General features: G+C 43.1%; 2 protein-coding genes across 2 annotated transcripts in view; both read left to right on the forward strand.

Moving 5' to 3' along the window:
- znrf1 (zinc and ring finger 1) overlaps nt 1-17,497 on the forward strand; it is a 49,423-nt gene extending 31,926 nt beyond the window's left edge. The window contains exons 2-5 of the mRNA XM_086208643.1: nt 267-362; nt 12,047-12,152; nt 14,651-14,741; nt 15,511-17,497. Coding sequence (XP_086064769.1) covers nt 267-362; nt 12,047-12,152; nt 14,651-14,708 — 260 coding nt within the window. The 3' untranslated portion in view covers nt 14,709-14,741; nt 15,511-17,497. The remainder of the gene's footprint in view (nt 1-266; nt 363-12,046; nt 12,153-14,650; nt 14,742-15,510) is intronic.
- A 3,469-nt stretch (nt 17,498-20,966) lies between these two features.
- On the forward strand, nt 20,967-24,192 carry gins3 (GINS complex subunit 3). Its single transcript, XM_086207763.1, has 3 exons — nt 20,967-21,235; nt 21,661-21,894; nt 23,234-24,192. Exons 1-3 carry the CDS (start codon nt 21,065-21,067, stop codon nt 23,462-23,464), a joined length of 636 nt encoding a protein of 211 aa, XP_086063889.1. The 5' UTR covers nt 20,967-21,064; the 3' UTR covers nt 23,465-24,192.
- Nucleotides 24,193-24,940: the final 748 nt, after the last annotated feature.

Consider the following 24,940-nt stretch of genomic DNA (forward strand, 5'->3'; position numbering starts at 1 on the left):
ACACCTACAGTCAATTTAGAGTATCAATCAGCCTCGTCCCCTCTTGATGTCTTTGGACTGTGGGAGGAAGCTGGAGTACCAGAGAGAACCCACACAGGAACAGAGAGAACCCACATAGGAACAAGGAGAACCCGTCATCATTCAAATCTCATTTATCAGCTCTTCTATACATGTTAAATGATGCACCCTTCACTTCTTAATGATATCAATCACCACGTTGATGTTTATTTCCGAGACACTGACCTGTGATCTGTTGTTCTTCTTAGGATTCAAGTGTCCTGTCTGCTCCAAGTCTGTGGCGTCCAATGAAATGGAGGTTCACTTCATCATGTGTCTAAGCAAACCTCGCCTCTCCTACAACGGTGAGCATCCTCGCATTCCTGTTGTTCCCCTCTGCTTTGTATTAACAAGGAGCTCGATGTAAAAGGTGGTGCCACAACAACACCTCTCAGTATAATCAGATTTTTGGCCCTGTTTTCTTTCAAGATTAAGTTATTTTTCTCCTATTTATTGGTCTTTCTAAAACAGTGCCAAGTCCCCTGTCTGCTGCTGCGCTGGTAAATATTTATAACGAGGTGGGTGGATCTACGCACTGACGTGAAAAAGTTTTTCCAAAACATAATAAATATGAATGAGGGAAAATGAGGAAAATACAAACATGAGTGCGTCTACTTAGACCCTGAATGACAATCAACCACGGCTCAAACATGTAAACTGTCTGGTTTCACAAGATGTTACCCGTCCCCTCTGATGCCGTCAACTCTGTGTTCTTGTAGCATTTGATGCCATTCCACTTGAGCAGGAGGAACATTGCAGAATTAGTCTCACGCACGTAGTGACATTCACAGTCTGGCGTGTCGGGGTGTCTAGTAGTGGTCATATTTAATCCTTGACAGGAGAGAAAATGACCACTGTCTCCCCTCCCCCAGCTACAGTTGGCCACACGCTGTTATTATTGGTAGCGCTGCTGCTAAATAGTGAGCTCCGTGCTTTACTTGCCACTGTTCTCACCGGGATTCATGCTGCTGCTTCTGCTCAGCCTTCCCCCTCTTGATATGGCACCAGCAATAATTAATATTAATAACAGTAATGATGATAGTCGTGCATTTTATTTCAGGTCGCCTCTCAAAGCACTCACCGCCACCATAAAACAGATAGAAATAAACAAAAAAATTGTAAAAATCAAAGCAATAGCATCAACCTAGAAGTATAAATATATCAATTCTTGTATGTTACTGCCAGCATTGCAGCAGCTAGCAGGACTTTAGCGTAGCCCTGGTTATTTTCTTTCCTTTTTTTGACCTTCTTCTGTCCTTTATTCATTTCATTTGTGTTTTCAGTTTGAACACTCGCTCAATCTGTCTGGACGTTTGTTTATTTCCACTTGACCTTAACTATTACACGGAGAAGTCTACTCGAAAGGTGCAGGCGGTGATGATTGACGCTAGAGTGTGTTGTCCCTAAATGGTTTGGTCTGACATAAACCAGCAGGTCAATTTCATTTCCTTCACCACCACCACCCCCCCAAACACACACATTTTTTGCCAGATTTTTCCAGACCACATAAAGAGCAACATGATGTGAATTTATTTCAACTACTTAACAGGACTCATTGTCATCAGATAAACCTAATCATTTGTTGGTTTTGACTGCATTTTTTATGAATGTACAACACAGCCGTAACAAGGAATCAGGAACTTGTCAGGAAACGCAAAGCGAAACCAAACTGGGCTCAGAACCGGGCTAAGTTCAATGCTAATGTATGTAGCCGTCTTTGTTGCCTGGAAACTATGTGATCACACTTCCCTCCGACTTAGCCTCTGCACCGCTTTGCTCTGCGGCCGACCTCTCATTGAGGGAGGACCAGATATGTGAAAGCAGCTCAATAAACCCTTATCACAGCAGCCATGACACTGAACTCAAGCGTCATTGATCAAATTAATTATGTAGTTGTGTTTACAGTCATTCCAACTGGCCAGCGGGCTCGATATCACAATCCCTTTACAAGATCATAACTGACACCTGGGTTAACCCTGCTGTGGAAATGCTCTCATCACCTCCCTGCAAAGTATCAGGCTGTCAGGTGGCTTACAGCCTGCTGGAAGATGAAAATGTGGAATGAAGGAAACTTACTGGGATAAATCCCACCATGCTGAACCGCTGAATCGTATCAGCTCCCTTGGAAATCGCAATGTTCTCTCGATGTTCTACATTTGACTGAATAGGAGTGGGAAGGGCCCTGTGATGGACTGGCGGCCCGTCCAGGTTGAACGCCACCTTTCGCCCAATATCAGCTGGGATAGGCTCCAGCATCCCCCCCCCCCCGTGACCCTTAACAGATAAGTGGTATAGAAAATAAATGGATGGATGAGGGTGTGTACCCCACACACACACACAAAATGGATGGATGGATGAGTAAGAAGATGGATGAGCGTGTGTACCCCCCCCCCCACACACACACCCCTCCATTTGCTACTTTACGTCCCCCTGAAGGAAGCTGAGGGGTGAACAAAGAGTCAGAACAAGAGCGAAAACATCAACAGCAAAAATCCTCCTCACCGCTCCTCCTCCAGACAGGATGGGAAAACGTTTCATTCTAACCTTTTACATTTTATTCAGATGTGATCAGTGTCAAACCCAAAGCAAAAATACTGATGCCGGGGGGGTGGGGGTGGGGGGAGATCATTGTAAAACATCAAGGTTTACCATCTATAACCTTGATGATCAGTGCTCAGCCTGCTCTCCCAGGGTTTCCACATGATGAAACAAGCCCAGGAATGTCAGGCTCTTCTGTTGGGCTTTATTGATCGTCTGTGCAGCGCCGCTCATCCCTCACTGTCTCTCCTCTCTGCCTCTCGCTCTCTTTCTCCTCCTGACTCAACCAGCCGCTGACAGATTAGACCCCGTGAGCTGGAATCTATTAGTCCCGTTGTGCTTTGTGTTTTTAGGGGAAGGATACCTGCTATTAGTAATAAGTAGATCCTAGGAAGGAATGCAGTAAACTTTTGATATGTAATTTATTTTCTATTGGCTGAAGCAGCTAATAAATGATGAAACAATAAAATTATGAAATGACCACTGAGTTTTATGCCAACACTTCCATTAACTAGATAGTTTTGGCTTGTACGTGAGCGCGTTTAAAGCGATAATATCATATATTCAGTGTGGAGAGGATTCTTTTGTAGAAACATTTCAGTGGAACAATCATTTATGGAGTCACTGGTCTTCCACTAATTTCTCTGAACCTAAATGTACAGCATGTTTGTATGTGGAATATAAATGTAGGAGGTTCTGCTCACATTAGGATCGAGTCTGAGTCTGCGTCATTAATCTGCACTATAATGTCTCATTAACATAATAATAATAATTATTATTATTATATATGCTTTATTTGTAAGGAGCCTTTCAAAACACAGTCACAAACTGCTTTACAACAATCAAAATAGAAGCAGAATTTAAAAAAAATAACGTTAAGAATATAATGGAAAAGCAAAAATCAATCAAATAGAAATGAATAATAGATTTTTTGATGTACTGCAGCTTGAAATATGCTAGCCCTATTCTGAGTATAAACATTTATAAGATGTAATAAACATGTCTGCGCTCTACACATATTCAGAACGATATGTTACACCAACCGTCTAATCAGCTTGCAGCTTTCATTTTGGTGATCAATCAACTTTTATTTTACAGATAATTTCTTGTCTCATTACAGCAGAATGTGGTGAATCTTGTGGGTCTGCGAACTCGTGACTCAAGAGCCTATTATAAAAATAAAGGTCACTATTTTATTCCCCAGCCAGTATGACATCTTCCCATGATTCATCAGGATAACTCAAGGATACTAATGACAGAAATGAAATGTAATGAGGAGCGAGGAAATGGGTCAGTGATACTGCGTGCACACACGTTCTACCTTCCACTCTGTGGTTTGTTTCCTTGAGCGAGCTGCTGTTTTAATTATGGCCTCCTGGTTGCTTGGAGACATGTGATTGACAGCTGCCATGTTAGTTCATTGCCCCTAGCAACTGGGTGACTGACAGTTGCTTGTTTGACTCAAGACAGAGCACATGTAGCCTCCAACTGATCTAGAGCCTGAAGGTCACCTTGTATCAGTGTGTGTGTGTGTGTGCGCGTGCGTGTGTGTGTGTGCGTGTGTTTGTGTGTGTGCGCGTGCGTGTGTGTGTGTGTGTGTGTGTGTGTTTTTTGGAGGCAGGGTGGGAGTTGTGCTGATGTATTTCTGATGCTTCCAATAATGTTACCACACAGACTAAATCATGTGAGGTGGTCGGACGCAGGAAGAGGAGGAAAGTCAATTTACAGCTCCACAAGGCCAGTGCAGTAAAAATAATGCAAGTTTGGAGCCTGCAGCTGAATTCACGCTGTGCACCCAACAGAAGATTGAGTGACAGAGACAGGGAGAGCAGAGTAAAACTGTCTTAAAGAAGATGGGATCCAGAGTGATGGAGTGCCCCGATGGCTGATAACGGACGAGACAAGAGAGGGTAAAAGGAGAAAGGGTCCCATAACTCCTCGGTTTTCCTTATTCTCTCCACACTTCTGTCTGACCCGTCACTCTTTATTTCCAGCAAATGACTCTCTCCTATTCCCCCGCCGTCCCTCCGTCTGTCCCGCTCCGCCAGCTGTGTAATCGCGTCCCTCTTTTCCCTCTGTGTTCTCTTGGGGTTTTAAGACCTGCAGAACAGGCCGAGCCCAGCTTATCTCGTTTCCCAGCATGCTCGGGGGTGCATTGTCAATCACCTGGGCCTACTGATTGCTGCACATCAGCAGATATCTAAGCGAGGTCACTATCTATGGACACACACACACACACACACACACACACACACAATAGATTTCTGAGTTTAGTCACTTGATTCGTGCTCAGACACCTGCATACATTTACTCTGCTGCTGCTGCTGCTGCACAAATCCATGTTACGTCCCCGCCCAAATCTTAACCTGCAACGTGAGGACTCGTCAGCTCGGTCAGTTTTCCCTGAGGCAGATGACTTGTTGCATCATTCCAACTTGAATAATGAAAAATTATAAATGTGTTATTACATAATTGTTGAAAATACGTGTTCTATTTATTTCGGGCTGCCAACAGCCTCTGCCTAATAAGACGGCAATCGCAGTGTTTAGCTGTCGATGTGAATAAAAGGTTCAAAGGCACAGTGGATGTAGCAATCGTCCAATTTATTATTCTAAAAAAAGGTATCGATATTCGCCCCTGAATGTCCCGATCAGCCCAGCCTGATTACTGACAGTTCAGATAGCCAAAATAGAAAAAAAAAAAGGTCCAGTGACCGTTTGAGAAGAATGCAAATGTCATCAAACAACTCTTCCCCATCAAAAGTTTTAACCTAAATAAACAGCACACACACAATAATCTAGTTTAGTGACAAAATATGTTGGAAATGAAAATCAATATTGCTTTTCTGTTGTCTAACAAAAGATTTCAATTTTCCTCAACATTTCTTTTACAAAATGATTGGTGGAAAATAAGTACAGTAAGTTAGAGAGGAAAAATAAGATACAGCTCCTCTAAGCTGAATCATGAATGTGCCATAGAAGTATTTATACTGAGGGCACACGCGTAACCAAAATTACTTTAATTACTGGAAGCTATTATCCTTGATCATCAGAGAATGATGCAATGAGGTGAACACCTTCAGAAAAGCAAGAGGTATGCGTGTTTTTTGTTTCAATATGCAGACGATAATAATCATATTCTTCTCGTGATATTTTTTCATCGTGTCAATAGCAGATGGTACTTAAAGACTCCAAACAGCCCCATTTCGTGACATCAGGGACTCATTCCATGCGTTTGTGTGTGTGTGTGTGTGTGTGTGTGTGTGTGTGTGTGTGTGTGTGTGTGTGTGTGTGTGTGTGTGTGTGTGTGTGTGTGTGAAAAGTAGGTAGCACACTGGGTCCACGTGAGCTGACCACTGCCAGATCTTTTCTAGGTTTTGACTTTGCATGATGATATTTTAATGCCTCTCCACTAAATATAGCTGCTCATGGAGGGGGGGGGGGTGGAAGGGGGGGCTCGTGTGGAGACTCAGAAAGAGAGAGAAAGGTTGGGAGATAAGCAGGAGAAAAAAAATGGGGGAATTTAGTGCTGCAATTTAAAGGAACATGGTAAGGTGTTGGATGCTAAAGGTCAGAGAGAGAACGCTGAAGATCAAGAGGGAGATGGCGCTGGCGAGGTGACACACGCCGTCTCCTCCTGTCCTCATTCTTACATCGTGCAGTGCGCGTTTGTGCCACTTTCCCACGGGGATACACCCCCTCAGTCAGACATAGCAAGACCACAAAATGTATACTTTTTCACTTAACATCTGGTGGACATAAAATCATGAAATAAGTCGCTGATTCAAGGTCAAGACTGTTAAATAAGACAATAAAATGAGATATGGCAAATAAATAAAAAAAAACACACAAGTACAAGTTGATAGGTCTTAAATTCTGATGTTCTTATTAATTATTCTTGCAGGTGGAGCAGTAAAACTTGGTGCAACATGCCATTATAGGAAGAACTGTGAAAGCAGGAGTCCAACAAACGGTTTTCTGCTCAGACTACAGAACCGGGGCCCCGTGAATGTCGACATGTGGCCAGGAATCATGTTGATGTTTCTATGAACTGAGTGGCAAAACACACCAAGCCTAACCTGGACGTGTGTATGAGTTGATCAGTGTGTGCTGTGTGGCCCACATCATGGGTGCTTTCACTTGTTATGAACTAGGTGCTCATTTTTCCACCGGCTGATCAAAAGCTGCAGCAATGTTGGGTTACAAAATATGTCTTAGAAACTGAGGCGTTCGTCACATTTGTGCCTGGATATTTGAAACCTTTAGACTACAAGTTGCTGTAAACCTTTATGATCCCGTGAATAACTGAGGAAAGAGATGAGCTGGAAATGGAGGCGCGAACTCCGCAGAAAACATCACCTGACGTTAGCAGCAGCTATAGCGCTTTTGACCCAGACACGTCTGAGGTCCCGTGGGACTGACTCCTGGCTGGCAGCAGGATCAGAAGAAACGCTCAGCTGTGCGCTGGGAGTTTAGAACGGTACGATGAACAGGAGGCCCACTTTTTAATGTCACTGACAGTGTGCAAATCTGATGTCACAGATGACTAATCAAGACATTAAATTTGAGCGTTCCAGGTAGAACTGGTGCAGACTGTGGTGTGTGTGTGTGTGTGTGTGTGTGCGTGTGTACGTGTGTGTGTGTGGCAAAGACCTCTAGTGAACTTATTTTCTTAGAACTTTTCTAGTGAACTTATTTTCTCAAATTTAACATCTCAACATCTGCTAGCTTGAATTTCAGATTTATTTAATCACTTCATTGATTTTTTGTTTTGTTTTTTTTGGTTTAACTTTGAATTTAACTCCAGTTTGCAACCCTTTATTGCCCGTTTTCATCCTGTGACTGTCACATTGTAGCCACCGTTGACTCGGACTCATTCTCTACTTTAGTACTTTCCTGCACCAACCTAGTTCCGGGATACGGGGAAGGGTTAAGAGCTCCTAAATGTAGCTGCTATATCATGAAAGGCTTCAAAAATTAACTCTGAAATCTCACGATCAGCTGAAGAAGTCAGCGGGAGGCGGTGGAGGTTGCAGCAGGAGGGGGATACGCTCCTATCTGACCGGTTAAAGGCCTCCAGGCTGCATTTAGGTTTATTGACTCCAACTCTATCCAGATCATCCACACCTCCTATTTTTCCTTCTTTTTCTGAGCAGCCATCTTTCATTGATTATTAAAGCTCATGTCAGATTTTGCCCTTAGATTCGCTCAACCTGGCCAAAACGTGTCACAGAGGAGGGCGGGAAGTCTTCTTGCAACTTAATCTGGCTGTTTTAAGGGGGGGGGGGAGAGAGAGAGAGAGACAACAGGGTTATGGGAGTTTGTTTGGGCAACTAAGCTGATTTGCAGTCAGAGCATATGTCTGCTGTCTTATTCTATCTCACCGTCTACCCCCCCCCCCCCCCAATCTGGCCCAATTTCTGCCTGTAACACTGCAACACACCTCCTGTCTCTCTCTCGCTGTCTTTCTGTGTCTTGTTCACTAATTACTGCCATATTCTTTTAAGATACATCTCCACTCAGTGCTTCTCTGTAACTGCTGTTTGCCGTCCGGAGCTTTTCACTTCACGGATAAATTCTTACATGATTCTGGCACTTCCTCAATTGATCAAGAGGATTTTTTTGTTGGTATCAATCCAACCATCCGTTACCATAGCGATGAGCCCCAACAGATCCAAATTGACTTAACGACTGTTCTTCATTCTTTTTTTTATCTGACAGAACTCATTTCATGACTGATGCTTATGCAGCTCCTTCATCTAAAACTGTGACCTTTGATATGCTGATGTTGTTTACTATGGATATTTGTAGTATCTTCTCAAGTAAATCCATCCACTGTGTTTAACAACAAAGTATCTTTGCTCTCCGCTTCTTAAACTTTCAAAAATGGCTTGTAGTTTTTGACGCTTCTTGGGATTATTTTTATTCATCCTAAACACACACACACACATTCATCCATCCATTTTCTACCTCTTATCCTGTTAAGGGTGGGTGGGGGGGGGGGGGGGGGGGCTGGAGCCTATCCCAGCAGCCTTCAGGTGAGAGGCAGGGTTGACCCTGGACAGGTCACCAGTCCATCACAGGGCCAACACATAGAGACAGACAACCATTCACACTCACAGTCACACCTACAGTCAATTTAGAGTATCAATCAGCCTCGTCCCCTCTTGATGTCTTTGGACTGTGGGAGGAAGCTGGAGTACCAGAGAGAACCCACACAGGAACAGGGAGAACATGGAGACTCCACACAGAGAGATCCTGTGATTGCGGCAGGGCTCCAACCTGGAACCTTCTTGCTGTGAGGCGACAGTGCTGACCACTGCACCACCGTGCCGCCCAGACAAACATCGACATCTTTATTATAAGAATTAGTTCTGCCGCTGCCTTTGAAACCTGATCAGCAAAACACATCATGTTCAATGTGTTTTTATTGTATCTGAACTGAGGAGTATTTACCGGAGTGATCTTATAGCTTATTGAGATATTATGAGTTTCTTTTGGCTTTGCACAAAAAAGCTTCATGATACTTTATACTTTCCTGCATTTCAGAGCAGAACTTTTTTGCTTTTGCGTATTTCTAAATTTTTTACATGAGTATCTGTACTTGTGTGTACATTTACCACCTCTGCTGGGGTGGACAGGAAATCGTTTCTGAGAGCAGGGCTGATGTAAATGCATACGAGTCCGATGGATGACTTTTTCATTCGTAGAAAACCACCGTCCATGAAGCATCTGTTGTGCTATGATAGAGCGCATTTTTTTTGGGGGGGGGGGGGTGAGTAAGACAGGGGGAAAAGGAGAAAAAACATAGTAAAAAAGAAAAAGTTATGATAAAAAGGGAAAAATCATACAGATCTGAACAAAAACACCAGTTATATATGCAGTATATGAGAGGCATTATTAGTAACAAAAACAGGAGTAATATGTGGGGTGTTTGACACTGTTGCTCAGTCGAAGTTCGAGTGTCTCGCTGCTCACAAAAGAAATGGACACTACTGTTCTTTCCTGGTCTTTTATTTTAAATACGTGAATAAATTACTTTTCCAAACCTGCTTGCCTAGGAGAGCTCTAGTATTTTGAAATAATTCCTTCCGTGTGTGAACATACAAAAGAGTAATAATTAGCACTTGAAGCTGGATCAGATACTAAAAACACGCCCAGTCAGCTTAGCGCTAACGATGACATGCAAACACAAAAACAAGCAGATAACTGATGACAAACTGCGACCAGCTTGGCTCTTAATTGACTCACTGTGGATTAGAAGCTGGTGTTGCTGCTTTACCAGACAGCCAATCTCAAACTGGAGCAGCAGCCAGGATGCAGATCTCTTGTAGTCGTGCCCACACTGGCAGATGTTAGATGAGGCGTTACAGCATTTTTGGAGCCAATTAACCCACCGTGGGACTCCGGAGATCAATATGTATTAGTGTGTTAAGGAATCCCTGATGTTACAGTAATACCATACGAAGAGATACTCTAGCTTCCCTGTTTAGCCTTTAGCCTGACTGGAGCTCCTCAAGTGCACTTGGAGCTCAGATGTATTTGTCTAACTGTCAGCTTTTATTATAGTCTTGAAGATTTAACTGCATTTTTACCAGAAACATGCAGGTTAATTAGAGACTCTAACAAGCCCGCGGGTGTGAATGTGGATGCTTGTCTGTCTACGTGTCAGCTCTGTGATTGGCCATCGTCCTGCCCAGGGTGAAACGCCGACTCTCGCTGAGACTGGCGCCAGTAGGACAGGCAGTATAAATAATGGATGGATGATTCAAAGCATAATTTAATGTTGGTTTTTTTTTTCTTCAAATGTCCAATTCATTATCATCATCTGGTGCTGGAATCAACAGCTCAGAAGAAGTACTTCTGCAAGTATAGATGGATGAAAGAATTGAGTTCCTTTTTTAGCGTTGTTGCTCGATTTCATCTGTTATGCAACGTTACACATTTTTCATCACTTGAAGGACCAGGTGGGTGCACAGTGAAACAGGAAGGGTCCGAGCGGTTAGCAGCTAGAGTTGACTAACTTATTGAAAAACCCTGTCCTTCAGGAGCGTGTAGCCCTGGATATTTTTTTTAATTCCTCCATGAAAAAAAACTGTGTCAGAGTTTAAAACTTTCCCTCCACCTGAGATATTCTAGCGAGGTGTTTTGATATAAAATAATGAAATACTTTTATATACATCCTACTACGATATTTTAAAGAGAAATATTTATCCATCCATTTCCATTTTCTACCACTTATCCTGTTAAGCTGGAGCCCGGAACCTTCTTGCCATGAGGCGACAGTGCCAACCTCTGCACCACCATGCCACCGGGAATGTTTATTCAAAATTTAACTACAAACATCAACATGAACATGATGCATTATTGTAGTTAAAACTATCCACTGGTTAAGATAAGCTTCCTTTCATCGGCGTTTGTAATTTGAAGTATATTTTGACGTGTTTTTAAAGTATTTCTCCTTGTATTTATCATTATGTAACCAAGCCTATCTCCTACATGCATTTAGATGATATGACACGACTGTGCCGCAGAGAATACTTGATGATAGATGGAGGAAAATCCCTCTAATTTATTTAGAACCTGAATGTAATGTACAAGATCATTGTTGACTGATGATTAGCTGTGTTTGCAGGATCACCATGGCGCTTCTGGCTCTGTGTATTTGCTGTGTGGTGCAGGTGGCCCCAGTCACCATGGCAACAACACAGGTGTCACTAATGACATTAACAAGGCAACCACCCCCCCCCCCCCCCCCCACCATCACCACCACCCCTCAAACTTCAATTCCTTCCACTAATTCCTTCCTCTCCTCATTTCATCTTCTTCAAACTCTATTTTTAAACTGATTTCAGCGTCACCTTACTTCCAAACTCTTTTTTTTTTGTCTCACATCAGCGATGCACATTTGGTCTTCCTCTACAGACTTACAGCTGCACAAAAAAAGGAAGTGCTTGCCTAAAATATTCAGCTTTCTTCATATTTCAATTTTACTCCAATCTCAAATTCTAATGTTTGTTGTTGTTGCTGTTATTGAGGTTCAGTTGTATTTTCAGCCATTTTCAGCATGCTGAAGTGTCTTTTAACCACACACTGAACTCTTTAATTTTTCCTGATGAGCAGACTGGTGCCTGTTTGTGTGTGTGTGTGTGTGTGTGTGTGTGTGTGTGTGTGTGTGTGTGTGTGTGTGTGTGTGTGTGTGTGTGAATGAGGCAATCATTGTAAAGCGTTTTGAGCAGTCTTTTAGCGGAGAAGGCGACATATTAATGGAGCCCATTTTCCATTTACTGCTCTCTGCTGTTTTTGATAAGCTGGTGGAGTCTTAAATTGTCTCTGTTTTTGCTGCATACTGATAGGTTGACCTGTTCTGCTATTTGCGTTTGTGTGTGTGTGTGTGTGTGTGTGTGTCTGTGTCTGTGTGCGCGCGCACACTTGTGCACTTGCCACCTTAGATGATGTGTTGGCGAGGGATGCTGGTGAGTGTGTCATCTGTCTAGAGGAACTGCAGCAAGGGGACACCATAGCCAGACTGCCGTGCCTCTGCATTTACCACAAAAGGTGAGACACACACACACACACACACACACACACTTGATTCATTGACTGTTAAATAATTTCTACACTCCCACTAATTATATATACTTCCAGCACCCTGAAAAAAGACATTTATGGACAGTCCTTGTTGCCTTCTTGATTTAGAAGTTAGTCATATTATATAGTTGGATAAGTGTTCTAGATACTGATTTGTCAGTGATTATTTAGGACAGAAGTAGCACTACAGTAATCCAGTATTCCACTGACTGTAGTGTAATACACACAGGAGTGGAAGTTTAACTGCACTGAAGGAAAGTTATACTCTACATTGAAACACAGTTGGTGGTGCAGTGGTCAGCACTGTCACCTCACAGCAAGAAGGTTCCAGGTTCAAGTCCCGGCTCCAGCACAGGATCTTTCTGTGTGAGTCTGCATGTTCTCCCTGTTCCTGTGTGGGTTCTCTCTGGTACTCCAGCTTCCTCCCACAGTCCAAAGACATCAAGTGGGGACGAGGCTGATTGATACTCTAAATTGACCGTAGGTGTGACTGTGAGTGTGAATGGTTGTCTGTCTCTATGTGTTGGTCCTGAGATGGACTGGTGACCTGTCCAGGGTGAACCCGCCTCTCACCTGAAGGCTGCAGGGATAGACTCCAGCCCCCCGGGACCCTTAACAGGATAAGTGGTAGAAAATGGATGGATGGATGCTCCTTGCTAATGTGTTAAAGAAGCGTATCTCCCTCTTAATCTGGTGTTACACCCCCAACTAGATAAAAGTGAAATGCATCCGATGAAAAATCCGCCCACAAAACCACAACAACAAATAGGCGCAGTATGGAACTTTACTCTCTAGCAACACACAAAACACAACAGTGACAATAAAAAATGGATGCTAAGCTGCCAGACAGGAACCACAAGATAAAAGTCTTCACTACAATCGACTTACTTCTGACATTAACGTCATCCCAAAGCTTTGAATGAGTTACTAAGAAACACATAGTGCCTCTCACAAACACTGCACAGTGTCATTTCCTGTGTCTGTGTCACATGGGTTTGCTTTGCCCCACGCCTTTAGACGAGCAGCATGTCCTGAGCTTAAATTATGACCCCCTCTGTTGGACCACAAGACACTATCGATGTTTCCGAACTTTTTGACACTAAAATGGCAGTTTTCAGACATAATTGACTCCGTTTGAGGGCACCCTGTCTCCTCCCCAGCAGCACTTTGAGCTTCACATCTGGCTGTGCTGTACTGCCTCCCTCCCTCGTTTATGATAAACAGATATTTTTAGGTAAAACCAGGAAATAAATCAAGTAAACCTTGCTTTCATTTCATTCGTGTGGCTGGAAACAACAGCGACAAAAACATGTGAACCAGTAAATGGAATAAGATATTCTTTGGTTTCATCTGTAAAAATATAAAAATGTGTGTGTTACCAGGGAGACCACTTGTTTTGTTTCCGGTGTGTAACCTCCATCTCTGCATTATATCACAGCATGTCAGGGAATGTTGCCTCTTGCCTACATGGTGCCGTTTTCAGAGCAAATAGAATCGTTTGTCCGCCCCAGCCACTTGACGGAAACACACCTAATTTGCATTTCTTGTTTTATTCTCTTTTGCAAAGTTTCCTTTACTTTGTATTGAGATGGAAACCTGGCCAGTGTGCTCTCCATCCTTTCCCACTGGTGTGCAAAGAGGTTAAATCATAAGGCTTTATAATCTGTACACAGTGCAACGTCCTCGGTCCAATGGTGAAACCTTCTAAAAAAACAACAACCTTTTAACTGGGGAAACAGGACAGGAACCTCAGGCAGGGACCCTCCTCCAGAGGAGGGGTCCTCTCAGGGCAGACAGAGACGAGTACAGGAAGCACAGAGCAGATCTGTCATGAGATGATTACACAATGTGATACAAGTGATAATGAATTAAAAGTGGACCATCACACGTGATGCGAGTTATTAATAGCTTACTCAGAATGCCGTTTTTATCGTTTTTTTTGACCCAACCGCCCAAACTCATTATATTTTCAACTGAGCTGTCCCAAAACCTTGGGGGCGGACCGACCTGCACATCACTACAGGGAGGATTAAGAGCTGAGGCCTATTAATACACTTTACGCATTCATTCACCCACAGAGGGCTGTAACAACTGAACATGAACCACAGAAAACAGCGGAGGTTCCCGCTCATATAGATGTGTAATGGATGCACTTGTCACACGGGAACATTCCTCCTTAAAGCTTCAATAAAGCAAAACTGCACCGCTGTGTTGTCTCACTGATGTAGATTACGTATGATGTGCTGATGCTGGTGGATATGGAGGCTCTCCAACATCTTCCTTTAGCAACAATCCTCTGTAGTTAATGCATGAAAAAATAGAATTCAACTGTTACCTGTTTATCTGCCTCGCTTCATCAAGTTGCTGCTTGTTGTTGCTCCACAGGCACCCTGACTGACCTTTTCCATCATGGCTTCTGAGTGTTTCTATGGTTTGTTCTAAGAGGGTTTCCTTTGTGTTTGCAGCTGTATAGACTCATGGTTCGAGATCAATCGGTCCTGCCCTGAACACCCCTCTGACTGACTGACCACAGGCCCTCTAACAATACTGTTCAAGGTGAGACACACAGCATGTTTGAACGCTAACTGCTGCAAGGTACCGCTTACCTTTAAAAGCATATTTGTATTCTAATTTGTATCTGGTCCGGTCAGAGTGATACTGGATTTTCAAAGAAGATATTAACAACGACCCTTTGGAGATGTATCGCCCAGTTTTGCAGTCCCCTCATCTTTCTGGAGCTTTTTAGCATTTATTAAATGATCATATTGTTCTGAAGGTCAAAGCAGCTGTTTTTGAGGCATTTAGCAGCTACCGAGGCATGACATGCATGTCAGGGGTTGGTGGAGACCACAGTAGAGCGTGTTCATGCACATTCATGCCTGTACATGTTCAGGTCTCTTGTAAGTGTTCACGTGACATCAGTCAGGTGCCATCAAATCTTGTACTTGGAGCTCTCAAAAACATCCTACTTCCTGCAAAAGGTGTTCAGTTTGTTCTCGCACCTTGGAGGCCGGAACTCTCCCACTAGTGGAGAGCGTGGAGTTGCTCATGAATCTGGTTCACTATTTGGTAACCATGGAAACTGCACAAGGTGATAATAGGTTATTGTGTTCCAGTTTGTTCCGGTGTCTCCATGGTGGTGAGGGGGTAGACATTGGTGTCCTGAATATAAGCATAAATTAATTTTTTTGAAGGTTTTTAGGGTTATTGTTGATGGAATTTGATATGAAAAATGTATATACTGATTTACATGTTACGGTTTAGCCACTGAGAACATTTACGTCAGAACAATTACCCATGATGCATCTCCTTCCTTCATCTCCAGGACATCTCGTGGTCCTTCCATGGATATCTGGACACAGGCGCAACCAAATCTGAAGAAACAATCAAAGTGATCAACACATACTTATCCTGACGGATTCTATCATCCTAATCAAGCTAATTATTCCTCGTGAACCAAAAAAAAAAAAAATAGTGTGACTGTCAAACATTAAAGGGCCCCTCCTGAGCCCTCCATTTCCATCTGCTGAAGAGACTGCTTATAACCCCGCATTCCCTTCCTTCACCCACCACCCCTCCAGCCTAATTGAGTCCCTCAAAGGGCTTCACCCGCCTCAACTCCTTCCCCTAACTCGACCATGGCCAGTTGCCTCCCTGATGCGCTCAGGTCCTTGCAGGCCTTCAGTGGCCGGCCTTCCATCTTGTATCTGGATTGAGGCCTGTCGGTCCTTTGTGTCCAGCCCTCCCATGGCCTTAACTGGGAAGAGGAGAGGAAGCAGAGTGGCAACAGAGCAGGAGGGAGGAAGACAGAAATCACACCAGGAAGAGGGAAGAAGCCTTGAATGCATTGAGAGTTGCAGAAGCTTGCCCCGTGAAACAGACCGGACTAACTTGTATATTATTCAGTGGGTCTCACAGCAGGTCTCCAACTCGATGATGTTCTCTCATACCGGACTGGGCCCCGGTGTGCTCTCTCTCTTACAGTTCCTGCCTTGGTTCTCTACTACTCCATGCTAATTTGACTATAATAATCCAATCCAAATGTCCCCAAAAAGGCTTTTTAGATGGGAGAAATGCTCCACACTAGAGTGCACACCAGGGCAGCAGGGAGGGATGGAGGGTGAAAAAACAAACACACTGAGGGAATGTCAGCTTGTCTTGTATGTACAGGATGGAGGGGAGGGAGATGGGCTGCAGAGGAGCTGTCTGAGCATGCTCAGTTCCCATCAGGGGGAGGGATGTAAGAGGGGCCGGCAATGTAGTATAACCTCCGACTGTGTAACGTGTGTTTGAGATGCTCCAGTGTCAGGCTTCACCTGGTATGTGTGTGTATGTGTGTGTGTGTGTGTGCGTGTGTGTGCGCGCATACACAGTGTGGGAGAGAGGGAAAGCTCTAATCGCGTGCATGTGTGAGTGTGTGTGAAGGTCTGTGTATTAAAATGTTTACAGTCTAGATGTCCATGTTCCCTGTGTGCGACTGGCAGTCCTCCCTTTACTTTGCGGATGTTTACAGCTACAGAGAAGCGACGTGACATATTGTAAATTACACATGTGACTTCTCTCAGTTTGTCTCCTCTTCTTTTTAGACCTGGCATTTTTCATGTGATCACAGATTAGTAATTTTCTCGTGAGAGCCTCAAGACTGTGTCTCCATGTTTATGACTGTTTGTGTGTGAGTGTGAGTGTGTGTGTGATATTTAAAAGGCGCCTCTTTGTCTATGCTACTTGTGTTTCTGCTAGAGTAGGTCTGACTGACTGTGTGCGTGCGTGCGTGATTGTGTGTGTGTCATTGTGTGTGTGCGGGCAGGCGTGTGTGTGTGTGTGTGTGTGTGTGTGTGTGTGTGTGTGTGTGTGTGTGTGTGTGGCCAACAGGAGACGTGAGCCACTTGGACCCAAAAAAGGACTCTGTGGTCCCACTGTAGATGCACGGAATGGGGCTTATTTATTCATTTGTTCATATTTAACAATATTTGTTTAATATTCCAATCATGTGAGGTGTTACTCACTCTTCAGAATGCCAAGAGCTGATGTATGAAGACTACTACAAATGAAAATACAAACAACTGCATTACAAAGCTACTGTAAACAAATGGTGGAATAAATTGTGCTAGATGACAGACTACTTTCATTCCGTTGCCTGGATACATCCTGTACAATAAACAACAAAACATCTTCATTCTCCAGACACACAGTATATTTTATATCATGGTTGGTCTTGTTTTTGTCTTGGAATTGTCATATAACATGGCTTTGAAGGAAATTTCCTCACTGAATCATCTTCCACTCTGGCATATAAGTCAGAATAGCTCGCATCCACATTCTCTAAATCCTAGAATCTTAATTTGGGTCATATCTTTATAACATTTATAACAACAAATTACAATGAAGTTTTTGCAACAAACTGACATTGCTGTTTTATCCATGTTTTATATGTTAGTTGTACGTTTTCTGTTTCCTTTATTGGTTTCTTGTGTATGAAGAGCAAAAACTTTTTAGCACTGAAGGTAAGTATGAACAGAACTGCGTAAACAGCTAGAAGTACTCTGAGTGCTCACCTCTGTTCAAGACATTCGCAGTATTTGCTGAGAAATCGACGGTAATGAGTCACTACAGGACATGCTAAGATTTAATAATGAACATACCACGAGCAGCCCTCCGTTTGACTTACAAGTCTATGACATGATGACGTACTGTTATTAATGGGAGCAGCATCAGTGTGTTCATACACACGGAAGACTGGGAGGAGGGATGGGAGACTACAGACAGCAGTGATAGAAATTCCCTGTCCGTGGTGTTCAAAAAGGAGGGATATACTTTTAATTCCACCCCTGGAAATCCTCCTTAACCTATACTGGAGTCAGCGGGGACAGTTGGTGTTTTCTTGTGTGCTGAAATCTGTGCGTTACACTTGGTGAAAGAAGGGGAATTTTCTTGTGTTCTGACAAGAAACAAAAAAATTTACCAAGACCTCAAATTGTGGCGCAGTATGAGACAACCAGAAACTTTCCTAAACAGTTTAAAACCATCTGTCCCTCTTTGAGTGATGTCACGCACCTCTGAGCCCTCTGTTGAGAAACGCCCCGCCTCGCAATGTGAATGACAGTGAGCGCCAATCCCCAGGTCTGCCTCATCATTTGGATTTGCCCCAAAATGTAATGGATCATTCGAATAGGGTTGCCCATCGACTGCCAGGCACCAGGGACACAAAAACTGAACAGGAATTAAAAAGTCCGGAAGGCTGAGAAACATCACTTCCTTGTGGTATCCCATGCTGTTACACTTAAAGCACCGTTGGGTGGCTGCAGTGCATTCTGGTCTACTGAGGTTATGTGAAGAAATACATCCTCTTTTAAAAAAAACAGACTAAAAATAAGTTACGCTGAAATCCGCCGGGATCAGAAAAGTATCATGAGCCTGAACTGTTCTCTATTATTGAAACTTCGAAGTGTGTTTCCCTCTTGCGCTTCATAAGTTAAGGTTCCAGCATCAGAGGACTAACACTCTGGACTACTATTCTTCTGTTGTAAGTGTGTAAGAGATAAACTAAGATGCTTTGGGGAAAATCCTGCTTCTGGGATAATTTTCAATTTGGCAGAAAATTGCTGATCAGAGCTGAGAGCTTAACGGTCTCAGAGCACAGCGCTCTTTAGTTGTTGTTTTGTTTTTTACAGATGATAGATGCTTCACGACCTTTTGTCCAGGGTGTCACTGTAATTCTTGAGTCTTTACTAGAATTACCTAAAAATAATAACACATGCTATAATAAATGCTAAGTCCCTGTATTTGCACTCTTAAAACCGCATCAATCAATGTTCCAACCTAGGAATCAGTCAGAGAACACATACCTCCACAGAAGTGAACTTTCATCCCCATGCTTGGACCCTAAAGCGGAAAGCAGCGTTGATTTCTGGGTTTTGTTAATGACAAATATGCCCCCCCCCCACCCCCCCAAAAGTCATGGATTCCTCCTTGGCTCTTCTACTACACTCCTGAGCCAAGTTTGGTGAAAATCCGCCTCATCGTCCTCGTAGTTTTTGTCTCATCCTGCTGACAAACAGCCAAAGCTACAAAAACACAAACAAAAACCAAGGTTTGATTGGACCTCTTTCACACGCACAAGCGTCCAGTGTAGCGATGAGAGAGCCGGATGTCACAGCTGCACTAAAACAGCATCGACAGTGGATCAAATAACAAATTCGAGGGACAACAAACCCATGAAGACTTGCCACCTTAAATTCCCTCTCAGCTTTACTGAGCACTTCATCTTTCACTGCATCTCCTTGCTTATTGTTTTCAAGCTTTTAATACTCGTATTTGGCCGACTCTCAATGCTAACGTCAACCTTCTTTTTCACTGCAGCAGGCACTTATTAGATGATAAACTTGATTTACGCTACCTGCCAAACACAATGTGTATGAATTGAAAATGAATATTGATTGAGTATCGACTGTAAATTCATCAAACGCTGACAATTCCACATTAATATAATTTGGAATTCTTCACATATACACAATACTAGCAGTGATGCATCAATGAACAATGTGTGCAATGCAATTTTAGATTTTCAGAGCTTTTTCATTCAGTTAGGGTTCATGTTACGACCTTCGCTCTTGATGGCAGTAGAAGCAGCCGCAGTGTGATCAGGTCTGACGCAGCTGCGGGTGAGTTTTAGTCTGATATGATAACATTTTTGACAGAAATCAATCGGGTCCAAAAGTGAAGAAAAAGCAAAAAGGCAAAGTGCAATAAGCACAAATGAAGAGAGGAAGTAAATGTACCTGACAACATAAGTTTAACAATCTACGTCTGTAATGCCACCATGACACACCAAATGCCAGAAACTGTATCAGTACAATACAATACAGATGGGGATCAACATCAGTGTGGTTATCAGTCAAATAGTCATTACTGCTAAATTCTTTGTGTGTTTCTTTGACTCACACAGTTCCCTGTGTATCACACCCCGCAGCTAACAGAGGGGGTGATCGCTTTGGGAAATGACATCCGCCTCAGCCTGGTTTGGAGGATGAAAATATCTATTAATTCTCTGTGGCTGCAGCAGTTGACAGTAGGCCACTGTACCACTTGATCGCCCACTCAACTCATACCCACAACAGAGAGAAAATACCACCCCTTCTTTTGGTCTGGCTTTGTTTCACTTCACCATGAGAAACTAATGGAATTCAACCAGATGAGAAAATACAAGATTGCAGCTGCAAGAAAGAGGAACAGTGGATAAGAGCGCATGCTGTTGTGCTTTCTCTTCTTTTTTTTCTCTTTCATTTGATTTAATTTAATTCAATAGAAACTCAAGGTTTGCTTTCCAAGGCTTGTTTGAAATAGCCTTCTTGACATTAACCATTAAGCTTTTTATAGACTTTAGGAGGTTGATGGCTGCAAAACATTTTTAGAACAGGACAGAAGGGGATTTTAAATTTGTCCTGGTAATACTCCGACCTCTGATGGGTAAATTCATAATTGCAAGTTATTCACAGAAAAAAAGGTTAGTTTTATGCTCTGTTCACGGTCGGATATAAATATACTTATGTTGTTTATTACATGTATTCAAGCAAATTACACTGACAGCTTTATAACACAATAATACATAACTCTACATGAGCTCTTGAAATCCACAGAAACAAAAGAATAAAACATAACGTTACAAAAAGAACACATTTCAATCACGTATTTTCCAACGAGTTCGATTGTGTTTGAATCGATTGCTCTAGTCTAGACTGAATGACTCTGATTGGTCTTCCGGTCCTGGCGCCAAACCACAAACAAGGAAGTGTTGTAAACAGCCGGGGAACCAGTCTTTGGAACGTTTGACTATTCAATTCTACACTTTACTTAATCTTCGTCTCATTTGGGTGTTACAAATGGACACGCAGTCTTATTTTCCTGTCCAGCCTGGCGTGTCTATGGAGGAAAACTTCCTGTCTCTCGATGATATTTTGCTCTCTCATGAGAGACTTCCTACCCGAACAGAGTGCACGTTCCCCCGGCTTGGATTCTTGGAAAAGTCGAGTGACACACAGGATATTCCGGAGGTTGGTAAACCCATTAACAACAATTATTTCTTGAGCAGAGTGAAACCGTGTTAATGAATTAATTCAAAGACAGCGGCTCGCTGTTTTAGCAATTTCAACTGTAGTAGTGAATTATGGTCTTTTAAGATGAAACTCGCTTCTGGACAGCAGCAGCTTATCTACAACTTTAGCTTTCATTTTAGGAACAACTTAAACATTACGCTAAGCTAATGTGTAGCATAGTGCTGTTGGTCGAACTGAACTTTACCAAAAGTTAACGAGACAAAGAAGTAATGTCATGTTGTACATACATGATGGAGAAGTAGACTTTGCGTCTAACTTTCTTGTGAATTTATGCGATTGTCTACGGTCTTACACGCATTGAACTTTCCCTTGTAGTGGGATCGTCTTAAAACATACATGTTTGTTTGTCTCCGTCATCTCAGGGTACAAAGATGGAGCTTCCTCTGTGGCTCACCAAGGGCCTGTATGAGAGGAATAGGAGGGTGCTGTCGGTGGAGCTTCCTAAGGTGTACAGAGAGGGCTGGAGGACCGTGTTCAACGCAGACGCCAACGTGGTGGACCTGCATAAGCTGGGACCCTACTATTATGGCCTGGGATCCCAAATGCTGCACTTTGAAAGCCCAGAGAACCCTGAGATTGCGCAGACGCTGCTGCAGGTGAGCAAGAATAAACATAACACGTGAGACAGTTGATTTCTGATGATGGCCAAATCTCCACTAAACGAATGTTAAACAAAAACTACTGCATTTAGATAAGGCATCTTTGTTACACTCATCACATGTATTTTGTGATGCTGTATTATCGTAACATTAATAATAACTGCATTAATATGTACAGGCATTTCTAAGAGTTGAGACAAACCTGCCGAATATTGAAAACTGGACTTGATCTCATTATTAAAAAAAGGTGGCCATTTGAGTACGATTGGAAAAATTGCCTCCAGTTTTGCGTGAACATTTTGTGACAGGGTTCCTAATTCAATAATTTAGTGCCAGTTGGTGTAAAGGTGTAGAAAAGTACTAAGATTTGAACAGCATCTTGCTAGGTTTGCCTTGGTGACGCTGGTGACACACAACCCAAGGTTCAATTTGTACATATGCAGTGCAGTTCTTTGGTTCCACAATGAAATGAAAGTTATCGGTTTGTTTTTTTTCGTTGACTGCAAAACAAACTGAACAGTGGCCTGCTGAACGGCCATGTTGTATAAATCATACCACACCATTCACACACAAACAGTGTGTACATTTGAGATTTATTTCAAGAAAAAGATGAGTCAGAACAACAGATGCTACTGGAAGGTTGAATGACATACATCCACACTGGCTTGCAACACACACACACACACACACACACACACACACACACACACACTGCAGACTATAAATACAGTTCAGTTGTTGTTTCACTCATCACAACTAGGGGGTGCAACAGTATCAGAAAACATGTATACTCCTCCCGCCGCTGTTACCAGGCAGACTGACACAGTGACTGTCTGACACACGGAAACGCAGTGGATGATAAGATTATTGTCACACACACCACAAGGTTTGTGTTGCCATGATTGAACTGTCATCTTGTTTTTAACCTCCTGGGCTTCATGAAAGAAAAGAAAACCAACCCCTATGTGACCTGTGTTCCCCACTGAGGACACATACATGACACAAATGTCGGTGCAACATTTACATACATGGTGGAACGTTGCTTTAGAGAGGCTTCACGTGCCTGGAGCTCTGCGCTAAGAGAAATCTCAAGATGGAAATGGTGGCTGGAGCTATATGAAGCTCAGTGTCTGACACCAGCGGCCAGGTCTGGACTGTCTCTTTGATGTGGCCTCCAATATTTTATTAAAGTTCTGCTTGCAGGCAAGTAACATCAAATTATCTGAAGTGTAAGATTACATGTTCTGCTTTATAAAGTAGGTCACTGATTCAAAACCAGCTCAGCATGTACTCCCTTCCCTCATCTAATGGGTGGGTAACATTTCATGTCGTCCAGACATTCATCGGTCGGTTCAGACGGACCATGGACTCCTCCCAGAACGCCTACAATGAGGACACATCAGCGCTGGTGGAGCGTCTGGACTGTCTAGAGAAGGGGCTGTTCAGGTCGGGTCAGAGTGGCCTCAACGGCTTCCAGAGCTGGGAGAAAGGCCAGGCATCGCAGCTCACCGCCTCCAGTTTAGTTCTCAACTACCGTAAAAGGAAGATAACTGATATGCAGTCCTGAAGGACACGACGGCGACTGACTCTTAACACACCGGTGACACCGAAATCGATCGTCTACAACTGAGACACTCCATCATGGATTCCCTGTTAAATTCTCATGATAGCTTGTTGTTTTTGTAGAAAACATTCAGTTGATTGATCAGACATTGTAAATCAGATTGTTGACGTCAGAGATTTCAAAAGTAAGAATGAATTTGTCGCTGCAGCTTTACAGCAACTCTAAACACCAGTGCAGGTGGGTGAACCTGATATTGAGTCTGTCATCAAGCTTGGTGTGTACGTGTACTTTTAAATTATTGAATCTCAATATCCTTTTGAAATAGTTTCACTTTAGGATTTATGAAAATACAATGTCAATGTAAAATGATCTCCGTCAACACTTCCGTCATCTCATGGTTTCAGAAATGTTTCTCAGTCTTGATTCATGAAGTACATTAGGTTTTATTTCTGTGTCTGTGTCCTTGAACTTTGCTCTCGTCCATAATATTCCGACCGTATGAATGTGAAGGCTTTTGAAAGGAGACTTTGTCTTGAGTGCAAGCGTTTGTTATTGTTGGAATTGTTGCAAGAGGTAGATTTCACCTCCCTCCTGTGCAGCATTGCTGACCCCTGCTGGAGACCATCAACTGACCGGGGGGACGTTACCAATCACCCTGCATCCCATGATTGCCTGACTAAAGGCATGTTTGAGCGGCAGGGCTGTTTTTATATGTCTTTTTTAAAATGTTAGAATAAAAGAAAAAGTTATGATTAAACTTTTGCGTACTTGTTGAGTTGATATTATTATTCCATTTTCAGATGGAAGTTCCTACACAACCTGCTCAATATTTCGAAAAGTCCACTTGTAAGCGGATTTTATGACATCAAGCACTGGTGTCACTGTCAGAGGCGGGTCTCTGTTATTTGTTTCACGCCTTTTTGGATCGTGCTTGGGAAAAAAAGATGCGGGCAAGGTTTAATTTCAGTGACGCCCCTTGTGATACGTGCAGGGGCTCCACTTCTCAGCAGCTTATTGAATCACACGACGGAGCAGGCCAGCCCGCATCAATGCGTTTCTTATTTCACAGTTTGTGTGTTAATCGCCGCATCAGAGACCCAAATTTAAATACACAAGCACTGCAACAGTGGGCTTTTCCTCAGATGAAGCAGTTTTGCATGTGACCTTTAGGTGTGGTCACAACTTCCACCCCCCCTCCATTAATTGTGCTGCTAGCTCATGCCACTGGGTGGGAACACACACTGGAACTTGCTCAGCTAAATGCTAGCAGCCATCTTTACTGGCGCCATTCGTTCCACCGTTGCTCTCCCTGCTCGCTTTGACAACGTTGCGAGAGCGGCAGGCCTCAAGGATGCCCACCTGTGACTCGCCTCCGTTTAGTTCCCTGTCTGGTTTTGCTTCTGTTTCTGTTACATTTGTCCTGTTGTTACATAACAATTTGTCATCCGTCATCTAGAAAGGAGCTTCTTATGGTGATGT

This window comes from Aulostomus chinensis, chromosome 7, assembly GCF_037954235.1.
Source record: "Aulostomus chinensis isolate RoL2024-O1b breed Wild chromosome 7, RoL_Achi_v1.0, whole genome shotgun sequence".
Taxonomy (NCBI): Eukaryota; Metazoa; Chordata; class Actinopteri; order Syngnathiformes; family Aulostomidae; genus Aulostomus; species Aulostomus chinensis.